The sequence below is a fragment of the Manis pentadactyla genome, chromosome 8 (assembly GCF_030020395.1).
Source record: "Manis pentadactyla isolate mManPen7 chromosome 8, mManPen7.hap1, whole genome shotgun sequence".
Classification (NCBI taxonomy): domain Eukaryota; kingdom Metazoa; phylum Chordata; class Mammalia; order Pholidota; family Manidae; genus Manis; species Manis pentadactyla.
Window position 1 is genome coordinate 72,102,960 of NC_080026.1, and position 20,439 is coordinate 72,123,398.

At 38.1% G+C, this 20,439-nt stretch overlaps 1 protein-coding gene and 1 long non-coding RNA gene across 8 annotated transcripts in view; one reads left to right on the forward strand and one right to left on the reverse strand.

Moving 5' to 3' along the window:
- LOC118931485 (uncharacterized) overlaps nt 1-20,439 on the forward strand; it is a 102,292-nt gene that overhangs the window by 5,268 nt on the left and 76,585 nt on the right. For 2 of the 4 annotated variants that reach the window (XR_008998899.1, XR_005032412.2), the window contains exons 1-2: nt 16,785-17,364; nt 17,877-17,939. This is a non-coding gene — a long non-coding RNA (uncharacterized LOC118931485). Of the gene's footprint in view, nt 1-16,784; nt 17,365-17,876; nt 17,940-20,439 lie in introns of those variants that run through there. The other 2 variants (XR_008998900.1, XR_008998898.1) reach the window with 1 other exon arrangement.
- LIPN (lipase family member N) lies at nt 1,933-19,308 on the reverse strand. 4 transcript variants are annotated; one of them, XM_036924062.2, is made up of 12 exons: nt 19,161-19,307; nt 16,558-16,671; nt 15,593-15,708; nt 15,195-15,310; nt 14,496-14,613; nt 12,247-12,445; nt 10,523-10,632; nt 9,495-9,631; nt 7,585-7,731; nt 6,084-6,155; nt 5,470-5,541; nt 1,933-2,486 (listed from the first exon to the last, which is right to left on the reverse strand). In XM_036924062.2, the coding sequence occupies exons 4-12, from the start codon at nt 15,297-15,299 to the stop codon at nt 2,172-2,174; spliced, it is 1,275 nt and encodes a 424-aa protein (XP_036779957.1). In that variant the 5' UTR covers nt 15,300-15,310; nt 15,593-15,708; nt 16,558-16,671; nt 19,161-19,307; the 3' UTR covers nt 1,933-2,171. The 4 variants fall into 4 exon arrangements, with proteins under 4 accessions (XP_036779957.1, XP_036779956.1, XP_036779958.1 ...); XM_036924061.2 differs by lacking the exon at nt 15,593-15,708; XM_036924063.2 differs by lacking the exons at nt 15,593-15,708; nt 16,558-16,671 and having other exon boundaries at nt 19,161-19,308.

The window sequence follows — 20,439 nt, forward strand, 5'->3', positions numbered from 1 at the left end:
GTGTGTGGTAGAATGGATTGTTTTCCCCAATTCTGTACTCCTGTATGATCCATTACATGTCCACATTCTTTGCCATGTGGTTTGCAAACTATGCCACCCCACAGAGGTCAGGCTTGGCTATGTGATCTGCATCAGCCAAAGGCTTGTTAGCAGAGGTTTAAATATGCCGGTGTGGCTTAGTGGACCTTCATGTGCTCTTAAGTTTTGTCATGTGAAGAACAACCCTGAGAGCTGCCAGTTCCAAAAAGAGTAGACTTGTGGAGCAGACTTGGATCCAATGTACAGCTATGAGCCAAGCCCAGGAGATCTCAGCCTAGAGCAGAGCCACCCCAGCCAAACTGCAAGCCTCTGAGCATCAAAAAATGAAAGTTTGCTGTTCTAAGTTACTGAGGTGTTCATGTTTGTTTGTTACACAGCTTTGTTTTACCAATAGCTGAATGAGGCAAATCCCAAATTGTCTGTTACCTGACTTCCATGTGGCCAGATTCCTATATTAACCAATGCTCTCTTTTCTCTCTGGAAAATTAACTGGCATCTAGTGCCTCTAAAATATTCATAATTAGTAGGTTAATCCAATATAGCCACATCCTTCTACTCCTTCCAGTTGAATTATAGGCTTACTAAGAAGTAGTATTTGTTGTCAGATCTATCTATGGTTGCTGTATTTTTTGTATCAAATTATTGAATGAATTTTGATTCATTTGATTAAATGTGACTAAAAAAGAATGTATTGCTTGTATAAAAACTACACTGTACTCTTTAGAAGAGCTCAATAAAAGTTAATCACCAAAACCGTAATACAATTAGATAGCCTAATCTTGGTAAACAAATATTATAAAAACATGGAAGAATTTGTATTTAAGTTTCTTCCTCAGTGTTTTAAACTGTTATCTCTTAAAGATACTAAGACTAAAAGTTAAAATGATGGATTATGGATTACCTATTGAAGAATGATTATATGACATGATAATGACCACCAAGAGTCCTTGGCCTTACATGCAAATATTAATGAGCAAATTTACATTTACCTGTTTGAAGTTAAAATACACTGTTGAAGGTATATTTATAATTTTCTTATGACTTCTTGAGGATCATAAACAATTTTCTATTAATTACATCTTCATAGAAAGTAAAGGATTTTTCCAAGTTCATACCATTCAGGAAAACAGACACTGGCACTGAAACTTCATAGAACTGTTGTACTAAATGCTAGAATCAATCTGGCATCATTTAGAGATGAAAATAGAGTAAGACTTGGGAGATTCCCAGTACTTCTCTTGCTAGTTCTTGATCAAGCTTTCTGGAAGCTATTTGAAATGTTATTTGGGTACAATTGCAGTTGTATTAATTCTACTTTGACAATGAGGTAATAACGGTTGATGAGTTAAATTTCTTTAGAGTAAAATGAGAGAATTATTTCTCATGTTCTAACAATATTATTGTCTGTGGTCAATGAGTTCTAGTACACTATTATCAAAAATGTTTATTAATTCAACTTTGAAAGACAGTGACTTCTAGTGAATAATTTTAATAATTAGTAATTCAATGAATAATTTTGATAATTTTAATAATTAGTAATTCAGCTTATCGTAGTCAATTTTGTCTCTCTCACTCTTATTCTTTCCTGACTTGTAACAGTAAAACAAAATCCTGGAGTACTTAAATTTTTGTAGTTTTCCATTCTACTGTTTTCTTTCACACTTGATATGGGCCAGGACTTATTATATGGTTTGTTGATAAATGATCATAATGACTATTGCCCTAACTGTGCCTTCAAGTAAACCACAAGTCACAGCCACCCAAAATCTATTCCTAAATGCTGTCCTGACAAGGTCTTTCTCTCCAGGCTAGCACTCCTATGCTTGTGGTCAATCCTTTGAAAGAGGGGATGGGAATGGGTATCATCTGCATGAAGTCACTGTACATACTTGAAATAGGAAACAAAAAAGTCTCTTTTAATTACTCTCCCAAGTGTACATTCAGTGCAGAAGAGTAGATCATTGGATGAAAAACTGAGTCTAGCCCTGACTGAGGGGAAGAGATTCTGAGATTTCAGATGCATGCATTCCTTCTAGAGCAGAGTGGCACAGTTGAAATAATTCCTAGTTGGGATGCTGTGAGAAAGGAACACCTCAGCAACAGCAACAAGGTGAAGGATGCCAGAGTAGACCTCAGTGTTGATTAGTTTTTTTCTTGAAGGCTCTTATGGGCTTAGAAGCAACTTTTAACTGCAAAGTGGATGTATTGTACTTATAGGGATATGACTTCATCAAATCTATGATTTTACTATACACCCGTTGAGGAGCATCGAGGCCCCAGATGAAATCAAAATGGTTCCAGTCTGGCAATAGCTTGAAGTAATGGAGATTCCTGATTTGGGGGAGTATCCTGGCCACATCTTGGGGTGTCACAAGGACATCATTTCCGCCAGCCCAAATAGCAGTAGGCACTTTCATGTCAGTCAAGTCATATATAGGGGGGTGACTCTATGGAAGAGAGAGAAAGGATATTCATGAGAGCAAGTTCCTCATAGCAACAACTTAACTCAAGTAACTAGAGAGACTGCTAAGTGGGTATTCACTATGTCCACAGTTCTGTTGAGGAAAATAGGAAGAAAGGATGGGATGGTCTCTGTCTTCAAGAAGTTTGAAGGAAGAAAGTAAGAGAGCTAAACAAACATCTGTATACAAAGTGGGGTATGTTAAATGTCAGAAAACACTCCCCATAAACAACAGAGGAGAGGACAAAGAAGAAACTGTTTCCAACAGGGGAATTTATGTGAAGAATTGTCATTTGAAATAACTCTTGGGGGATGGTTAGATTTTGAAAGGGTGAATGTGAGAGGGCTTCCTAGTAGACATGAAGATCAGGTAAGCCACGGTCCAGAATGGCAAGCTGTCCACTGAACCCAGAGAAGAAAAAGTGTGAGGAAACAGTAGGATATAAGATTGGAGATGGACAGTCAAGATCTAAATGCTAGGCTAAGGTATCTGAACATCTTTCAGAAGTTTGGGGGACAAGGCAGAGTCCTTTCTCAGAGCTCTGCTTTAGGATGACTGTATTCACATCCATTTGTGGAATTATCTGAAGAAATATTAGGGCCAGGTAAGTGTCAGGTTGGAAGTAGGTCTTGAAAAATCTAGACAAACTGTATGGATAGTCCACAGAAGGGGATAATTGAAACTATGAGAATGCTAAATTTTCCAAGGAAGAAAGCAAGAGAGATGAGAATATTTGGGGGGAATGCTGACAGTCTGAGAGTGGGAGAGCTAGAGAGTAGCAAGTGTAGAGGACAAAGGGAGCAGCCAAAAGGGAAGGGAACAACCAGAGTTCATTCATTCTGCAGTCCAAGTTAGGGAAGTGAGTTGCAAGGAAGCTGTGGTAACTAATGTAATGTATTTTTGAGAGTGAGAGTAGGCAACTCAATTGAGCAACTAAAAGCCACAGGTGACTTTGAATAGAGTAGGTGTAATAGAGAGATGAGGACTGGAACTGTATTTCTCAGCTTTCAGGAGTAAATGGAAGAAAGGAGAAAGTGGAGATACTCAGCCTTTTTACATATCAAAAAGTGTTGATAAAAACAATGATGGAATGATGACTTGATAGAATTGATGGGCTGAGGGAAGGTTTTTTGTTTGCATTTCATAAAGGACAAGGGTTCATTTAAGATAATAAAAAGAGCAAGGAGGAAGAGGAGAAGAGATGAGGTCAAGGGTACAAGACCCAGGCTAACTTGGAAAATAAGACAACACTCACTTTCTGAGGGAGAAAAGAAGGAGAGAATCAAGAGGACAGTGACATTTGAAGGTGGCTTAGAAGGAGTTAAGAAATTTCATTCATGCAACAAATAAATATTAGGATCAGGTAAGTGTCAGGTTCTCTGCCAGGTAAGAAAACACTGGTGAATAAAACAGAAAGAAATCCCTACACACACAGAGTGTACATGGGTTAATCCTCTTATCCCAATAAAACAGAGGGGGCACAGACTGTGCTGGGGACTTAAGGAGAGGGCAAACTCTTGAGACTAGAGTGTAATGAAAATCGACTTCAAATGACTCCAAATCACAAACAAAATAGAATTGCTCCAGGTCTAGAGTAGGACCAGCTCTCTGTTGATAAATTCTAAGGATATTTATACTTTCCCATTCTTAAACCATCACATTGTACACTCAATCTTACCATTTTACTTGTCATTTTTACCTAAAGCTGGAAGAAAAAGAACTTGACTCTAATGGCTCTAATGGTTTTAACTATGTGTGGCTTTTTGTTCCTTTTTTGGTAAATGTAAACAATATATAAATAAAACAAGCTCATTAAAAATAATGGAACAAAACAGAAGTATGTAAAATCCAAAACGAGAGACTCCTTTACTCCTTCATGTCCAACCACTGCACTCTTCCTTCCTTTCTTTCTCTGAAGGTAATCACTTTAACCTTTTCTTTATTCTGTCCCTTTTCTAAGGATTTGCAAATATGTGCATTTGTGAATATACGTAGTGTAAAGAGCAGGTGAAAATTGTTTGGGGTGCTGGAAATATGCTATATCTTGATTTTGATGTGGTTAGACAAATGAATACATTTGCCAAAACTCATTGACTTGGACACATTCAAAATGAATTTCGTTGTATGTAAATCACACCTTAAGCTAACTAAAAATATAACAAAAAATATATAGCTCTCATAGTTGTCTTAAGGACAAGCAGAATTATCTTTAACAGTGCAATTCATTGCTGAGAAATTGACTGGTCTGACTGGCTCAGAAACAACTGAATTGATCTATGTTTGTAATAATAAGTAGTTTTAAATATGTCAGTCTGGGAAAACATTGGAAAATTTTTATTTCATGTGTTTAGTTCATACTGAGAAGCCCAGCCTCTGAGAAAAGAAGTGGTGGCAACAGGATTGATTCAAAGTACAGGAAGGCTAAATGAGTCTGCAAATTTTGGTGTATAAAGTTAGAAGGAAAGAAAGTTAAAGTTTAACAAAGTTAAAATCTTAACTTTCACATGGAATCCTAATTTTTTCTGTTGGTATCCAAAAGTGTGTATTCATTTACCCCTTAAATTCTTATAGATTTTTATAAAACAATTTTCATTATTATGCAGCTATTAAAATTATGTGAAAAAACATATCGGTAACATTGGGTGTGTCTTGCTATACTGCAAATGAAAAAGGAAGATTCAAAGATGCATAAAAGCAGTGATTCCAAGAATATTGGAATAAATGCAATAAAATATTGATACATCTAGTTATCTCTGGGTCAGGGGATTATAAATGTTTAATTTTTAAGTATGTGTTCCTTTTATTTCTAGATTTTATGCAATGCATACATACCAAAATTGGACATTTTCAAAAAGGTTCTATCAAGGTGAATGCCACCAATTGCCAGATAGGAATCTTCCCATTTGCTAATGGTTCTTTATTATAATTTCTTAAGCCCACTCTTGTGGGGTTATTCAGAGAAGCTCACCTGATTGTAGTGATGCATGTTCTCAGCTTCACTTCCCCAGTCATAAGCTCTGAACTCATCAGATTGGTAAAGCTGCAATAAACGTTTTTTAGAAAAATAATGTTCAGAGTAAGAATCATCATTTTTCATGGAAAATCTTAGAAAAGCACCCTATACTGAGGAGAAAATGAAGTTTCTGGGTCACCAAAGGGAGGTAAATATATTTTTCCCATTGTGAAAACAGGTCAACAGACAGGGAAGCAAATGATCTCTCTTGTTTTGAAGGAAAAGCTAATGGAAAACCAAGACTCATTAGAGGTAAGTCAAATCTCTGATATTTCGCTCTCAGGCAAGACTTGGACCACTTGTGGCATTCCCAGTTTACCTCTTGCTTCAGCTTGGGGCCTGTTTCACAAGTTCCAGTTTAAGACAGGGTTCATTTATGCCACCTACTTGGCCCACACAACACCTTGTCCTTTCTCTTAAAATCCAAAGAAATCAAACTATAAAGATGGTGACAGGACAAAAGAGAAGCTATAGGCTAAGGCTCTCAGAGTACACTTGTTGATTAACTCTGTCTTTTCATATGTAATGAAAATAAGGATTGGAATGGTTTTCCATGATAAAAGCACTACCTGTTTTATATGCAAGATATTCTGTATTGAAGATCCAGTGGGAGCATGTGACATATACACGTCCATTCGACTCTGAAGGGAAATAAAACACATTACAGCAATAATTGCCCAATGAAACAAACTATGCCTTTCAGAAGCAGAGAATGAATTATGCTAAGAATTAGTAAACAGATACTGGAGTTTTGAAAATGGTGAGGCAGAATCACCTAGATAAATAAAAATTCATGTCAGGCAAGGGAATGTGAGTGAACCATGGTCTCACTACTGGCCTGGGCTTCTGGAGGGCAAACCTCTACCAGCTCTGAAGCTGTGGGATAATTTGTTTATTTTGAAATAGAAGAAGCAACAACGGACATCATGGAGCAAAGCAACCAGGGAAGGTGTATGTACACATGTGTGGGTGCATGTGTATGTGCATGGACATGCACTGTCTCAGATCAGTAGATCAAAAACCTTGGATTTCAGGACTTCACTTTGTTAATTAGAAGCTTTGTGACTTTGGGCAAGTCATTGAACATTTCTGCATTTCTGTATTTTCATCTAGTAAGTGAACATACTCATAATCACACTATCAGCTTGCCAGGGTTTGTAAGGATATACTAAAACATTGCAAAGGAAAACCTAGAAACCAATCACTTCAATATGCAGTGTACTTCAATCTTTGTAAACTTTGTAGAGATGAAAATTATAGAGCTATAACAGTAATCATAATTTTATGTCTTAGAATACTGCATAATGAAATTCTAATTTAGGGAGCTATTAAAACCCTTACTTTTGCATAAGCAGGCTCTGTACAATGGTTCATCACAGTTCTCAGTCTAACACAACTTAGCCCCTTTAAGAATAGGGGTGGGGTGGGCTGGTGGACAAAAGCTGTTTTAGGACTAGTTCACTGTAACAATCTCATTGGCCACCATTTGGAATATGTTGGAGATAACTGTTCAACCACACCAGTCTGCTAATGTAAGCTCCTCCTCTTCCTCGAGTTCTTGATAATGGGAAACAAAGATTTGGTGAAACAGGACCACTGCTTCTTCATGGGAAAGGGATTCCATCTGCATTCCATTCTGCCTTGTGCTTTCAAGTTCAGTGGTAAGTTTTATTTGAGGCCAAAGTCGCCCAAGAAGTGAAGGCACACATGAAATAAATTCCATGCTCACATGTGCTTCTCTTCTTTCCTAGGATTTTGTTTTTTTTAATGCAATAATAATTATAAAACCAAATTGACTGTCATAGTGGTGGCTGATTGTGAGCACGTGAAACTGTTACCCATTGAGGAGCATCTGTTTTCCTAAATTTGACCAGGGACAGAAGGATATTGCCTTCCCCAGTCTTCATACTCATGGTCCATGGAATACCTAATCTGTGCATAGCCAAGTCTCTGCCTTTAAAGGTTTAGAATACCATTTAATTTATGCAGTGTAACAGATACATTAAAATGAATCAGAGAAGATCTGGAATGTCTTAAAGCATCAAATGGTCCCATAATCATTATACATACCATATTCATGTTTTTCTTGTTCCATCCAGCCCATAAGGACATAAATTCACTACATATCACCCATAATACTTTATTGTTGCAGATTCTGGCAATAAGCACCTTTCCTTTCTTATCTTCTAAAAAGCAACCTTTGGTACCAAAAAAACGCTGTAAAAATAAAACATAAGTATCTTTCAAGAAACATTTTCAGGCTTTTTTACCTTCCCTTCATCCCATGAATGAGGATTCTTGGGGATCTATTTGTATTTGTACTTGCTCTTCCTATCAAGGAGACCAAGTCACTCAGGAAAAATAACTCTTATGGCTCCATCTCCACCCAGGGAAGATCATCAGGCATAATTTAGAGGGACGTTGCACTGAGGATGCTCAAGCCCAGATGTACTTCTCTGGTGAAGCTCCCCTTGTGCTGTCTAATCAGTGATTGCCTTTAGTTCTTACTGCTCATTAATTGGCCTGAAAGGTAGAACGATTTCTCTTTATGGTGAAATATTGCCATGAACAGGAAGGAAAAGCAGGGTTTTCCTTATTACCCATGCGCTCATCCTCTTTACAGTAGTGCCCCAGATCAGCCCGCTCCTATGCTGAAAAGTAGAGAATGGTGTGCTGACGGGAGGACGCCACTGGACAGAAAAAAATTGATGCCATGTTAGGCAACATGGTTAAAACATCTAGGGCTTGGGAAAGAAAGCTTGGGTGGGGATCTTGGGAGAACTGGAGTTTTGGGGGGCAATATATACTGTGAGATGGCAGGAGGGGTCAGGGAATGAGCCTTAAAGTTGCAGGAAATTTGACAGTAGGGAATATGAAACCGAGATAGGTCAGAGACAGTATTTGCCTCAGACCTGACCTATGTAGACAAACCAGTACATACACAAAGCTGGTGTATGTAGAAATAGATGTGTCTGTCTTTGAATTTAACTAATTTGTCTGCTTAACTCTGCCCAAATGTAGTGAACATACAAAATTAACTGATGTCAACTTTTGCAATAGAACTACAAACCACACAAAAGGAAAGTTACATCACTTGAGCTTACAGTAAACAATACAGCAAAACTACTATCAAACCAAACATTAGGCCCTATGGAAATTCTTCCCTGCATTAGCTCAGAAACACATTGTTTTTTTATTCCTACCACTCCATCCCGAACCAAGACCTCATCTTATATATGAATTACTGTGATGTCCTAATTGGTCACCTTGTCTTCATTTGGACCAAAATTCATCTTATCCTTCACTCTACATTAAAGAGCAATTTTGGTAAAACACTATGTTTACTGTGGCAATGACCTTTTTAGAGAAATAAAAAGCAAATAGAAAAATTTTTTTAAAAGCTTCTAATGGATAAAATCTGAATCCACAACTGGCAATCAAACTGCTTTTCCAATCCTTGGAAAATAACTTAATAAATATTTGAATGAAAAACTGAGCTATAAGATGTTTAGACTTTTGTATCTTAGCTTCAGTAAATTAAAGCAAGCTCCCATATGAGAAAGGGTATATTATCCAGGTCTATCTAACATCATAGATAAGGGATGTCCGTGATCATAGGTAACTGAAAAAAATGTCGTTCATTTGGGCATTGTGAATCCATTGACCTGTCCCGTGGAACAAGAGAAATTGTGAGTAGACGTTACACTCACACAGCATTTAATACAGTTATAAATTGTGATGTATATTCAGGTGTGTTAATGACTGAATATAGTATGTTGTATAGGGGAACTGTAGACACTGTGGATAGACATGCACATGCGGATACACAAACACACACACAAGCACACAGTTGTGGAGTCTGGTCTCTACCGATTTCATCTCAATTTCCCACTTTTACATCATAATAGATTTAAATAAAGTAAGGATCTATGATCCAAAATGAAATGCTTACATACATTTTAGCAAAAGGGGAAGCCTACCTTGATTATGGAATTTGGAAGTAGAAACAACCTGGTAAAAATGCCCGTGGGATATTTGAATGAGAAGAAAGGACCCAAGGCAAAATACATTTTGATTCTTTGTGCTAGTTCAGGCATGGTGGAAAAGGCTGCAAACCCTGAGAGAACAGGAGACAAGACATGCTTATAAAAATTAAAATAATCATGCACATTTTGGCTAACAAAAGTGGGACTCCATTGATGATCAAGGTATTGATAAGGCTGCTATAAGAATATTTATTGTCCCTTGCACAATTTCACTCAAATTAAAAATACTGCATTTTCATACAACTCAGTCTCTTAAAATTGGAAACTTGTAGAAGATACTAACAAGTTCACATTTTTAATAGTAGGTTTTTCTTTTAGTTTTTATTTGTAACTAGATTATTTATTTCTAAAAGATATAGGAAAATCATTAAGACATTGATTTTCAAAGAGTAGGATCTTGAACTTTTAAAAAATTTCCACATAGTGTTTACATTTAATTGCTCTTCCATAAATATCAATCACATGCTAAATACATAAGCCCAGTTGATGTATGGTGTAAGCTTTTGTGTCCCATCTCAAAAAAATCTGATTATATCTTTTCAAACTGTTCAAATATAAGTACTCTTTTTCTTTTTTTAAATCCCATGTGGGTTGTGAGGAAGGTAAGAGTGATGGCTACTTATCATTCTTCAGGGACATTTCACAGCATTAGGCTTCACATCCTTCAGCTCAGAGGGGAACTTACTCTTTGGAAATACTTCTTTGTATTTTGGGCACTTGTTATTCCTGGGAAAGTACAGCACCATCACAAGATCCTTGCTGTGACCAGAAATGGAGGAAAGATTTCCCCACATACAGTCTCAAAATTCACATTCGTAGCCACTTAGGGCATGATGATTATATTCCCAGCACACAGGATGGAGAATTGAGGGTGCTGTAACTGACAGTTTCTCTGTTCCAATTTGAAGGCGAATTCTTGCAAGACTCTGACGCTTGTAAAACATCGACCCTTATAAACATACCTATTGTAGTGCCAAGTGAATGTCCAACAAAATACAACTTCTCCTGACCGGTTTTGTTCACAATGAAGTCTACTATTCCCTGGAGATCATATTTGGCCATTTCATCAAAACTGCAAAATGAAACAGGGCTTATAGATACTTTCAACTACGTTTAAAACCTACATCACCTGCTCCCTTATTTTTTTTACACACGGAATTCTATGCTGTCCACTTATCTGGTATGTAGTTATTTATCTAATAACATGTAGGCTATTGCACCTTTGTTTGCTGCCTTGGTAGGTGTTACTGTTTAGTAACAAGAGTGATTTCAAAGCTTACGTGTACTTCTGAAGTTCTGTCTCATCCTTGCTCCTCTTGCTCCTTCCCCTTAGATTTTTTTAGATGTCCTTTCCCCATCTGGTTTGTGTATCTTTACTTCAGACTTTTCGGGACACTTCAAGACTCTTAGGGCCATTTAGTCCTTGGCCTTGGAAACAGAACCGGTTGTAAATCTTGATTCTGCAGTGTACTAGCTGAGACACTTTCCGTTAAGTTAACCTAAATACTCTGAGGTTAAGTTTCCTCATCTGTGAAATGAAGATGGCAGCCCTATATAGCAGAGCTGTTGTTGGGGTTGAACAGCGTTAAAGGAATGGCTCTGGCTGCTATTAGGCACTCAATCAGGTGCTGCTATTTTAACTTTCTGATCATGTAGAGATATATTCGATATATACCCAAATCCTATAATACCAGTTCAGCCAGTATTAATACAGGAGAACAAAAAGGCCTACACAACATATAGTTAAGTCAGGTACCCTATGAGCTAGAGGCCTGTTTATTAAAAGAGCATGTAAGGAAATCTCTAGATTGACACTCCCAAGTATAAGAGAATTATTGTGAAGCCTTAAGGTAAACAAGCACCAAGCTCCCAGCCAAGGATCAGTGACAGAAAATATTTCCTGATGCTTGCCTCTGCCCCAAATGTTGATCCTAATATCTTAGTCTTTCTTTTCCTTTCAACTTGTCAGTGGATCCTGAATATTTCTTGAATATGGCTCTGTTCTAGCAGCAAGCTTGTAAAACAACACGGAGCTTAGGCCTGAGAAAGGATGCCCATTGAGGACTTCAGCCTGACCTCTGGTGACAACAGGAAACATTTTGACTGAAAGAAGCAGTCAGCGTATCAAAAGCTTCTTCTCCAATGCCCATTATCAATATCTTAAAGACCTTGCATTGGACTACTCCTGAAAATGGCATTCTATAGTCTCAACCATTGTTTTTGTTTCTCTAAGTAAAATAGAGTACTGATATACATCATCCTGGCAAAACTAATTGGCTGTCTAAGAGAAAAGACTTGTAATAACATCACTAGAATGAGTGCAAACTTCATGAAGGCATGGACTTTGTTAAGTCTTGAATTCTTAGGGCCTAGAACAGTGCATATGTAGGCATTCAATAAATATTGGTTGAATGAATGCATGCATTGGTAATAAGAATTTCCAGAGCTGTCCCTTGGAACATATTTGTACTGTAGTATTAGGTAGAATATTAAAATGATCTTGTTAAAATGATAAAATTTGCCTGTGGGCAAATAAGTGGAAATCAAGGCTTCTCATTATTTCTGTCCTTTGAAATGTTAGCAGAAACTACAAGGAGCTATATGATCCTTGTTAATGTCATCCACACTATGATAGTCAAGGAAACTGTCTCAAACTTTTTCATGATTTTTCTTAGATGCAGTTTACCTAAAGGCCCAGAATTTCTCTTCAGTCACAGAGAGTGTTTTGTGTCTTCGTGACCAAGTGTTCCCCCTGCTGTTTCCCATCCAGACGTCGTAACCTGCATCTGCTAAAAGGAATCCAAGGCTGCCATTGGCATAATTCTCAAGCCAGTAGGCATTGTCTGCAAACAGGGCATGCTGCATGTACACAACTGGCCGGGAACCTGGACAGGAGGAGGACGAGGGGAGAGAGAAAGATCAACAGATTAATTTATAAGTAAGTTGGGCATCTCAGGAACATGAGAAACACACATGCACACACACATACACACACTGCACTGGGAAGAGCAAAAATCAAACACAGCATTCACTTTTCCCATTGTCATTAGTGTGGAGCATTATAATCATGTAAGTTTCTTGAGCATACACTTTGTACCTGGTGTTATACTGAATGATTGACAGACATGAACTTCTTATATCGTACAATAATTCTGTGAAGTAGCTACTGTGTTGAGGCTCCTTATTTTACAGATGTGGAAACTGAGCTGTAAGAAAGCAGAGCAACTTTGGCAAGGCGTCATCCAACTAACAAAACGCAAAGCCAGGAGTCAAGCCAGACTGTGTCATGCCCAAGTGCATGCTTCTAACTGCTCCACTCTGTGCTTTCACATATACGTATCTCCTGGGTTTGGCTCACAAAGACATGAAAGTGGGCACATTTGTTGGAGTCCTACATCTCTGCCAAGGAGGAAGTAGAGGTGAGCATAAATGGACAATGACTCATCCCAGGCCAAACTTCTAACCAAATCCCCAGCCTTTGCTCATGGAAGGCATCTGAAAACTATAATAGTAAAATCAGCTACACATCCCTGTGCCAACTCTCAAATTCCTGAGGGAGAGAGAATTCAGGGAGATGAGAAGAACTGGGGTGGGAAGTTCAGAAAAGGCCTTGTGCTTTAATGGTTAAGCACAGGCTCTGGGGTCAGGCTGCCTGGGTTTGAGTCCTGGTCGGTAAGTTGCTGTTTGTGTGAATTTGAGCCTGTTACATAACCTGCTTCAAGTCTATTTTATTGTCTGTAAAATGAGAACTATTGGTAGTACTGACCTCACAGGGTTGCTGGGAGGTTTAACTCATTGAAATTAATTTGAAGCTTCTGAAAGAACAATACAACTACTAAATTTTAATTCCAAATCTTTCCCAAATTCTCCCTCCTTAAGCAAAACCTTTCCTGTGGAAGTGTTCTCCTTTTATATTTAATAGTCCCCTCTCCTCCATGCTTGGTGTCACTAGATTTAGTAAAAAAACAACAGATTTAAAAGAAAGACCCAAGATGCCCTGTTAAACTTGAATTTAAGGTAACAATGAATAACTTCTTTTTGCATAAGTATATCCTAAACTGGGTCTTACACAAAAACTCACTTATTGTTTATCTGAAATTCAACTTCAACTGGGCATCTCCTATTTTATCTGATAGCCCTACCCATTTCCCATTCCCATTTTTCAGTAGAAAACTCTTGAATTACAAATGTCTTGGAGAGAATGTTAAAAGAGGTGATTTTAGCTGCTTATGAATGCAGATGGTGGGAAAGACAATGCAGGGTGATCACTGTAAATGATCTGCCTCCCAGCCTTGGCAGATCTTCTCTCTCCCTCCTCAAATGCTTTGCAGTTCTATTTCCCCCTTTTAAAGGGTATAATTTCTCTTCTTTTTGCATGGCTGGCTCCTCATGCTAGAATTAAAAGCTTATTAACACTTCGATCTTTCATTCCACAAACTGCCCCTTTGGTCAAAGCATATTAAAATTTTCTTTGCTGAAAAAACTTTCAGAAATGCTACTGTCATTTAACTTGGTTCTTCATCCTGCAGAAGGAAGCCTATGACTCAAGTGGGGGCAGTAGAGATTCTTTCTGGGTACCCCACAGCAACTTCTCACAGTGCAGTAAATCTCCGTCCAGCAGTGAGGAAACCCACTTTTCTGGGACACAGCCATTTTTCACAGGAGAAACTGTAGAATGAGCTAACAAGATGTAGGCTCCCCCTGTGCATTCACATCCTAACTAGCAAGCCTGGCTGTGGTCAGCAAGATCAGTCTTGTCCTTCGTATTTTTAGGTTCTTGTTCCCAGAGAATTGCAAAAGAATGAGAATCCCTGTTAACCATTTAAAGACAAATCCAACATTCAAACCAATTTGATAAATCTGTCACTCTTTTAATGCATAGCCAGCATGACATTTCAGTCATATGCAGTCCTTTCAGGATAGAGCATCTTGTACCTGTGCTCTTGGTGTTGCTTTGCCCGTGGGGAATTCTGTTGATGCTGAGTATGTACCCGTCCTGAGTGGTGACTTCATACTCTTCACTGGGGTAGCCATTGTAGGTGATGATTTCACTCTGCCCAGAGCAAATTCAGGCATTAGCTAAATGTCTTCTCTAAAGGTTATCAGAAGGAACTAGAGCAAAGCATCTCGCGTGTGCTTGCTGGGGTGAGTTACCTGAAATTGCCAGGTGAATGTAAAATCAATGTAATCACATAAAATCTTGATAAGAGATAAGTAGAATACTAGAAAATGTCCCCTACTGTCAAGTTTTAGCATTGATCCATTAATCTGACAAAACAACCTTCTCAATTTAATTACTTTCTGAGACCCCCCCTTGGTTAAGAGATAATAAAACCATACTCATATATTATCCAACTGGCTTAAAATATAAATTATTAATATTCTTAAAATATAAATTCTAAAGAGGAGGTTGTTTATAAAAAGTACAGTTGTACTTTTCAAATTGTGAATCAGCCAAAAGAACAGATCTACTGAGCTTGACTCTTGGAGAAATGTTAAAAATCACCAATGTTTTATCTGTTTTCTTATCAGAGATTTTTCTACTATAGCAATCCTAATAATGATAATAGTTTATTAATCTCACAGCCCAATTACTCTGCCTTCTATATGCACTTTGGAATTTCTATGACTTACGATATTCATCCACACTTCTGGATTTGCTTCATTTTCCAAATTAAAGAATCCATTAGCATTTAAAGTTCCATACATCAAGCAGGTTGTTGTTAAAAACAGCCACATCACGGGAATGCCTGACATAAAACATTTAATAATCACAGATTAATCTTCTACATCAAAGTTGATTAATGAAAGGAAAAGAGCACCTTCCTGAAAACCTGACATACCAAGAGAGCTGAGAAAATGTGCAAGGAAGTAGGTACAGTGAGCCAGCTCTGAACACAGTTAATCTAGTTCCCATAGAAACTGCTTTGACGTAGTCCAGTTCTTAAAATGAAATGAATTTAACCTAGTGTGGAGGCTTTTTTTGTCTTATTTTAATCACAGTTGTTCAATTATTTTAAGTGTTTGCTCACCTGTGAGTTGCCAGAATACTTAAGGAGTCAGAGAAGTTTCCATACCATCGTGAAGCCAAAAATGGAGTTACTCTGTAGCCCAGCATTCCACAAAATAAGAATAGTGAGCAATGAAGCTTCAAACAAGGAAATAAGCTTATGATCAGTTTCTAGTGATGTGATTATTTCTCTGGTCATTTTGCACACTTAAGTGTGCAATCTCTACTCTCTGGCATAGCTTAAAAGCAGGCTTCTTCAAAGGTAGGCTGGCATCACTGCGGTGTGGAATGCCAATCATATGAGCGCCCCAGTCCAATGGCCTGAGTTTGAAGGCCAGCCTTCCCACGAACAAGATTTCTGACCTTGGGCAAGTTATTTAGCAGCTTTGTCTCATGGTTTCTCTGTTGGTAAAATTAGATAACAGTGTAACCTATCTCATAGGGCTATAGGGAGGATTAAGTGACATATAAAACACTAAATGCAGTGTAAGCTTTTTCACCATTTTTCTTAGTCTAAGAATGAGCAAGCCAGTAATATCAGAGAGCCTTTACTGTAACAAATTCATGACCGACTTCTAGAAATTCAGAATTTATTTTTGAACTTACTTTCAATATTTTTGCTATCTGATTAAAGATTGTTTTATATCTGTATTATATGATTTTAAATATTTTTGAAACTATTACTAGTTAATATAAATTGATATTGGTGTTTAGCATGTGCAAGGCACTGTTCTAAATGCTTCATGTACATTATTTAAACCTCAAGGAAGCTCCATGAAGTAGGTACTATTATCCTCATTTGAACAATGAAAAAGACAAAGGCTTGGAGAGATTAAAGACTTGTCCAAGGTCACAGAGTCAACAGATGTCAGAACCAGCACAGGAATGCAGGCAGCCTCACTTCACCACAGAGCCCTTACACCTGAACCAACACTCCCAGCCTGCCTTGACCTTGCCTAGTTAAGCTGTAATAAAACTTGATCTTACCTAGTTAAGTGAGCTTCCTTGCTCCCGAGGACTTGTAATTGATTGGGAACTTCTGAACTCTCACATGTGACATCAGGCTGAAGAATGAAATTCAGCTGAAGTGACAGTTAGAAGCTAGAGAGATGAGAGACAGGAGGTCCGTAGAAACGAGGAAAGTGTGGACTGTGACACAACCAGGGCGTTTTCTGACATACCAATGCTGTGATGCACTGGCAGGTTGGGAAACAGTGGCCTACCTGATGCCAAATAACCAGTTTGACTGAATCTTCCATGTTTCCACTGAGTGTCAGTCATGGTTGGGAGGGGTCAGCAAAATTTACAAAGCAGCGTGTCAAATGGGGAAGTAAAATGTGCTCAGGATCCTAATGGACAGAATCAGATAATATCTCCCTTCTCCACCCCACAGCGTTTCTGTGAGGGTCAGATGAAATGATAAATGTGAAAGTACTGACGGCCACCATCAGTGTGTAGGGATGTGACTGGCTGTAACTCAGTTGTGACAGTGAGGCCATCCTGACTCCTGACTCTCGAGGCCAGAAGAGTTTGGGACTAGTAGAGTGGCATAGGAGACTGACGCTTAGCCGGTCAGCCTCGGCAGCAACCGCTGGGCGTACTGACCCCCATACCACTTACCCATTACCCGAAACAAGGAAGAAACAAAGGCCCGAGGAGAATGACGACAATTTATCCCTGAGCCCTACCTGAAATAATAGTGCGGGCACGTGTGCATCAGTTTTCTCTCTCGCTTTGCGTGCCTGCAGAGCCCTGACCAGAGCCGCATCTCTTTCATCCCCCAGCATGAAGAAGGTAGGAAAGCTAAGTGGCTGCATAGCATGATGCAGTATATTGGTTTGGACTCATTCTCAAATCCTTTCAGAAATAAAGATGTTTTCATATTTGTCCAAATGCTAAAATCTGCTCCACCTGAAGGGGAAATTTCATGCCAGTCAAACAAGTGTGGAGGGAAGGGAAGCACTACGCCTCCGGAATAGGTGGAGAGCTTATGCACCACTCCACACATTCGGCCTTTGACCAATACCCGACCACGCTATACCGGGACTGACGGTATGATGGTGCAGGGGTGCAGACGTGCCTGAACTCTCCTGGGTTAGGACTTTAAAAATCCCTTCTGAGAAAACATCGGTGGATGCTTTATAGAGTTCTAAGGATAATAATAACGGTGTTATTAAAATTAATGTTGGTTCACTGCCATGACTTAATGTAGAAGTAGCATGAATATAGTTAAATTTCTCAGGCTTTACAGATTGTAGACTGGTGCAAATCTCAGAAGAATAATTTCTACACCATTATCTTTTCAGAATCCTTCTGCAATTTTGAGGATTGTATAATCTGCAGAATTCTTCCAATTCTTTCTTGGACAGGTATGAAGCCATATCAAATAAATGAATCCAGCATTTTTCACAATGGGTTTATCATTATTATGTAAGCTTGCTATTCTAGTAAGTATTCAGTATTTTGAAATGAATTAAAATGAAATACATTGAAATTTCTTTGGCTCTGTGAAATACAAAATGGAAGCTCCTTTCTACAGAAGTACCAGTTTTCCCTGCTTTTTCCCCCTTTTTCACAAAACAAGATGGTCTTAGAGATGGAAAGGGATTTGAGCAAAATGTAAATTAAGGGGTGACTTTTAAGAAGCCCTGTGGTGTTTCTGATATCTTGATCCAGGGATCATATCACAGTCTGAGCAAATTGTTTTCAATAGGTTGCCTATTCAAATACCAAGATCGGTAAAAATAGGTGGTTGAATTTAGATCGTTGAACTTGGTGTCTATCTGTGACAATGATTATTATTTTCCTTCCAATGTTTTAATTCAGAAATACATTTGCTATTACAATGTATCATATTTTTTTGCTTTATTGCTTGCTTCTTTCTCCCTAAAGAATGCATTTTCTTAACATTATATCAAAGGAAGCATAATTTTCCCTTGAAAACAACTCAAACTTAAAAAGATTAGGTCATAACCAACAAACAGAAATGAATAAAATTTTGGAAAAATAAGTATCTTGAAACCTTACCCCCTTGAGAAGTAAGTTTGCTCTGGAGTAGAAGCCTTTGCATGAACAGAAACACAGAATTTGTTGCTTGCTCCCTAGATAATTTATCTAATCCATTATGCATCCTAAAATTCAAACCGGGTTCACTAAAGCCATAAAGGTATGGTGTGTGTGTGTGTAAAATAATTGTTTGGTATACCTTGGCTTTAGGAAATGCACTTTAAATTATATTTAAAATTTTTATTTCTTTGCCCATAGGCAGAATTGGAAATATGTATGATATCTAAAAGAAACAATGCTGTTTTTGAGATTAACTATTAGAGTTCATTAACTATAATATATATAATTCATAATATATAGTTCATTAACTATTAGTGTTAATAAATCTCTGTTTCAGCACCACTCTACTAAACCCATCTTTGATGAACACAGTATGGCTTTGACAAAGGCAGAGGAAAGACAAATAAGAACTTCTATTCATTACAGTTAACTGAAATATTAAAGGTTTCTGCAAAGAGACCATAAAAGGCTAATTGAATGTACACCTATCCCAATCCAAAGTGCCCAAAAGAAAGATCACTTACATTTAAACAGAAGTTATTACTAAAAGCGCAGGTGGTTGCCCTTGATGTCATCCATGTCCCGGAGAGGCAGGATCAGGACTGAATTGGTGGTAAAGGTCAAAACTTTGTGGGAAAGAAAAGGAAGGTCTGTATCACTGTATAGGAGGAAATTTATACCATCCATTCCTCCACGCAGATTTATTGCCTAACTACTTACATAACGTGTAGGATTTATGTGTGATATACTCTACAGCACATTTTGTATCTGAATTCCTGTAGGAGGTATATTCAAATAGAGATTCTTTAAAAAACAAACAAACCACACATATGGAACAATTAGCCAGAAATTCAAGTTGACTAGTTTTAGATAAGTCTCATTGATGTGCATGAGTAAATAAATAGTGATTGGAATGTGCAAAGAGTTAACACCTGGCTCTTTTGATTTATGCTTCTGTTTGCTTCCTCAGTTAATTTTCTATTGTGTTTAATTACCTTAAAATCTCTCCAGCACCCATGAAAATGGGTAGATGGTTTTTGGTATCACAGTATGTTGATTTCAGTCGTTTCCTAATCACCATCAATATCAAAAATACTTGCTTAGCAAATAAATAAGTGAATGAATTTAGAAGTCCAGAGAATGCTGCTTAGTTACTGAAGAAAATAATAGTATTATTATTCATAATAATAGTGAATTCTTAATTATTCATTTCATATTTACTTAATGGCAGGCATTTTACTTTGAGACAATACTAACTTGGCTATAAATTCTACTGGATCTCTTTGCTCTCAAGTGTGTTTCAAGGGATATTTTTCTTAACATCCTTACAGATTTAATCTAACAGGAGAGAGTAAATTCATAGGAAACATAAGTCTTGTTTGGTTTTGGTATTAAATTGGCATAAGTCCTGTGTGATCGCAAGTCCTATCACAGGCCCAAGTGAGTGAGTTGTGAGGGGAAAGAGCGCAGAAGACTGAAGGGAAGACCCGGAGACGCCAAGTGAGATGTGAGGGTTTACTGGGACTTGCTTGCAGTGAGTCCAGGAGCAGCCAGCTGGACGAGGTTGTACACAGCTCTCGTGGACAGGGAGGGGCAAAAGGACAGAGACTACACGTATTCCAGGGGACAAAGACTATGGACTTTGCTAGAGGGGATCATTCTCGTGGGACCAGTGCCCCGAGGAACAAAACTTTGGTCAGGGGGTCTCCTCCCAGTAAGATGTTTCCATAGAGAAGGTGGGCCTGGATTTGGCCAGCCCCAGGCTGTCAACACACTGTCTGAAGGAGGCGGCTAGGTGGGCAC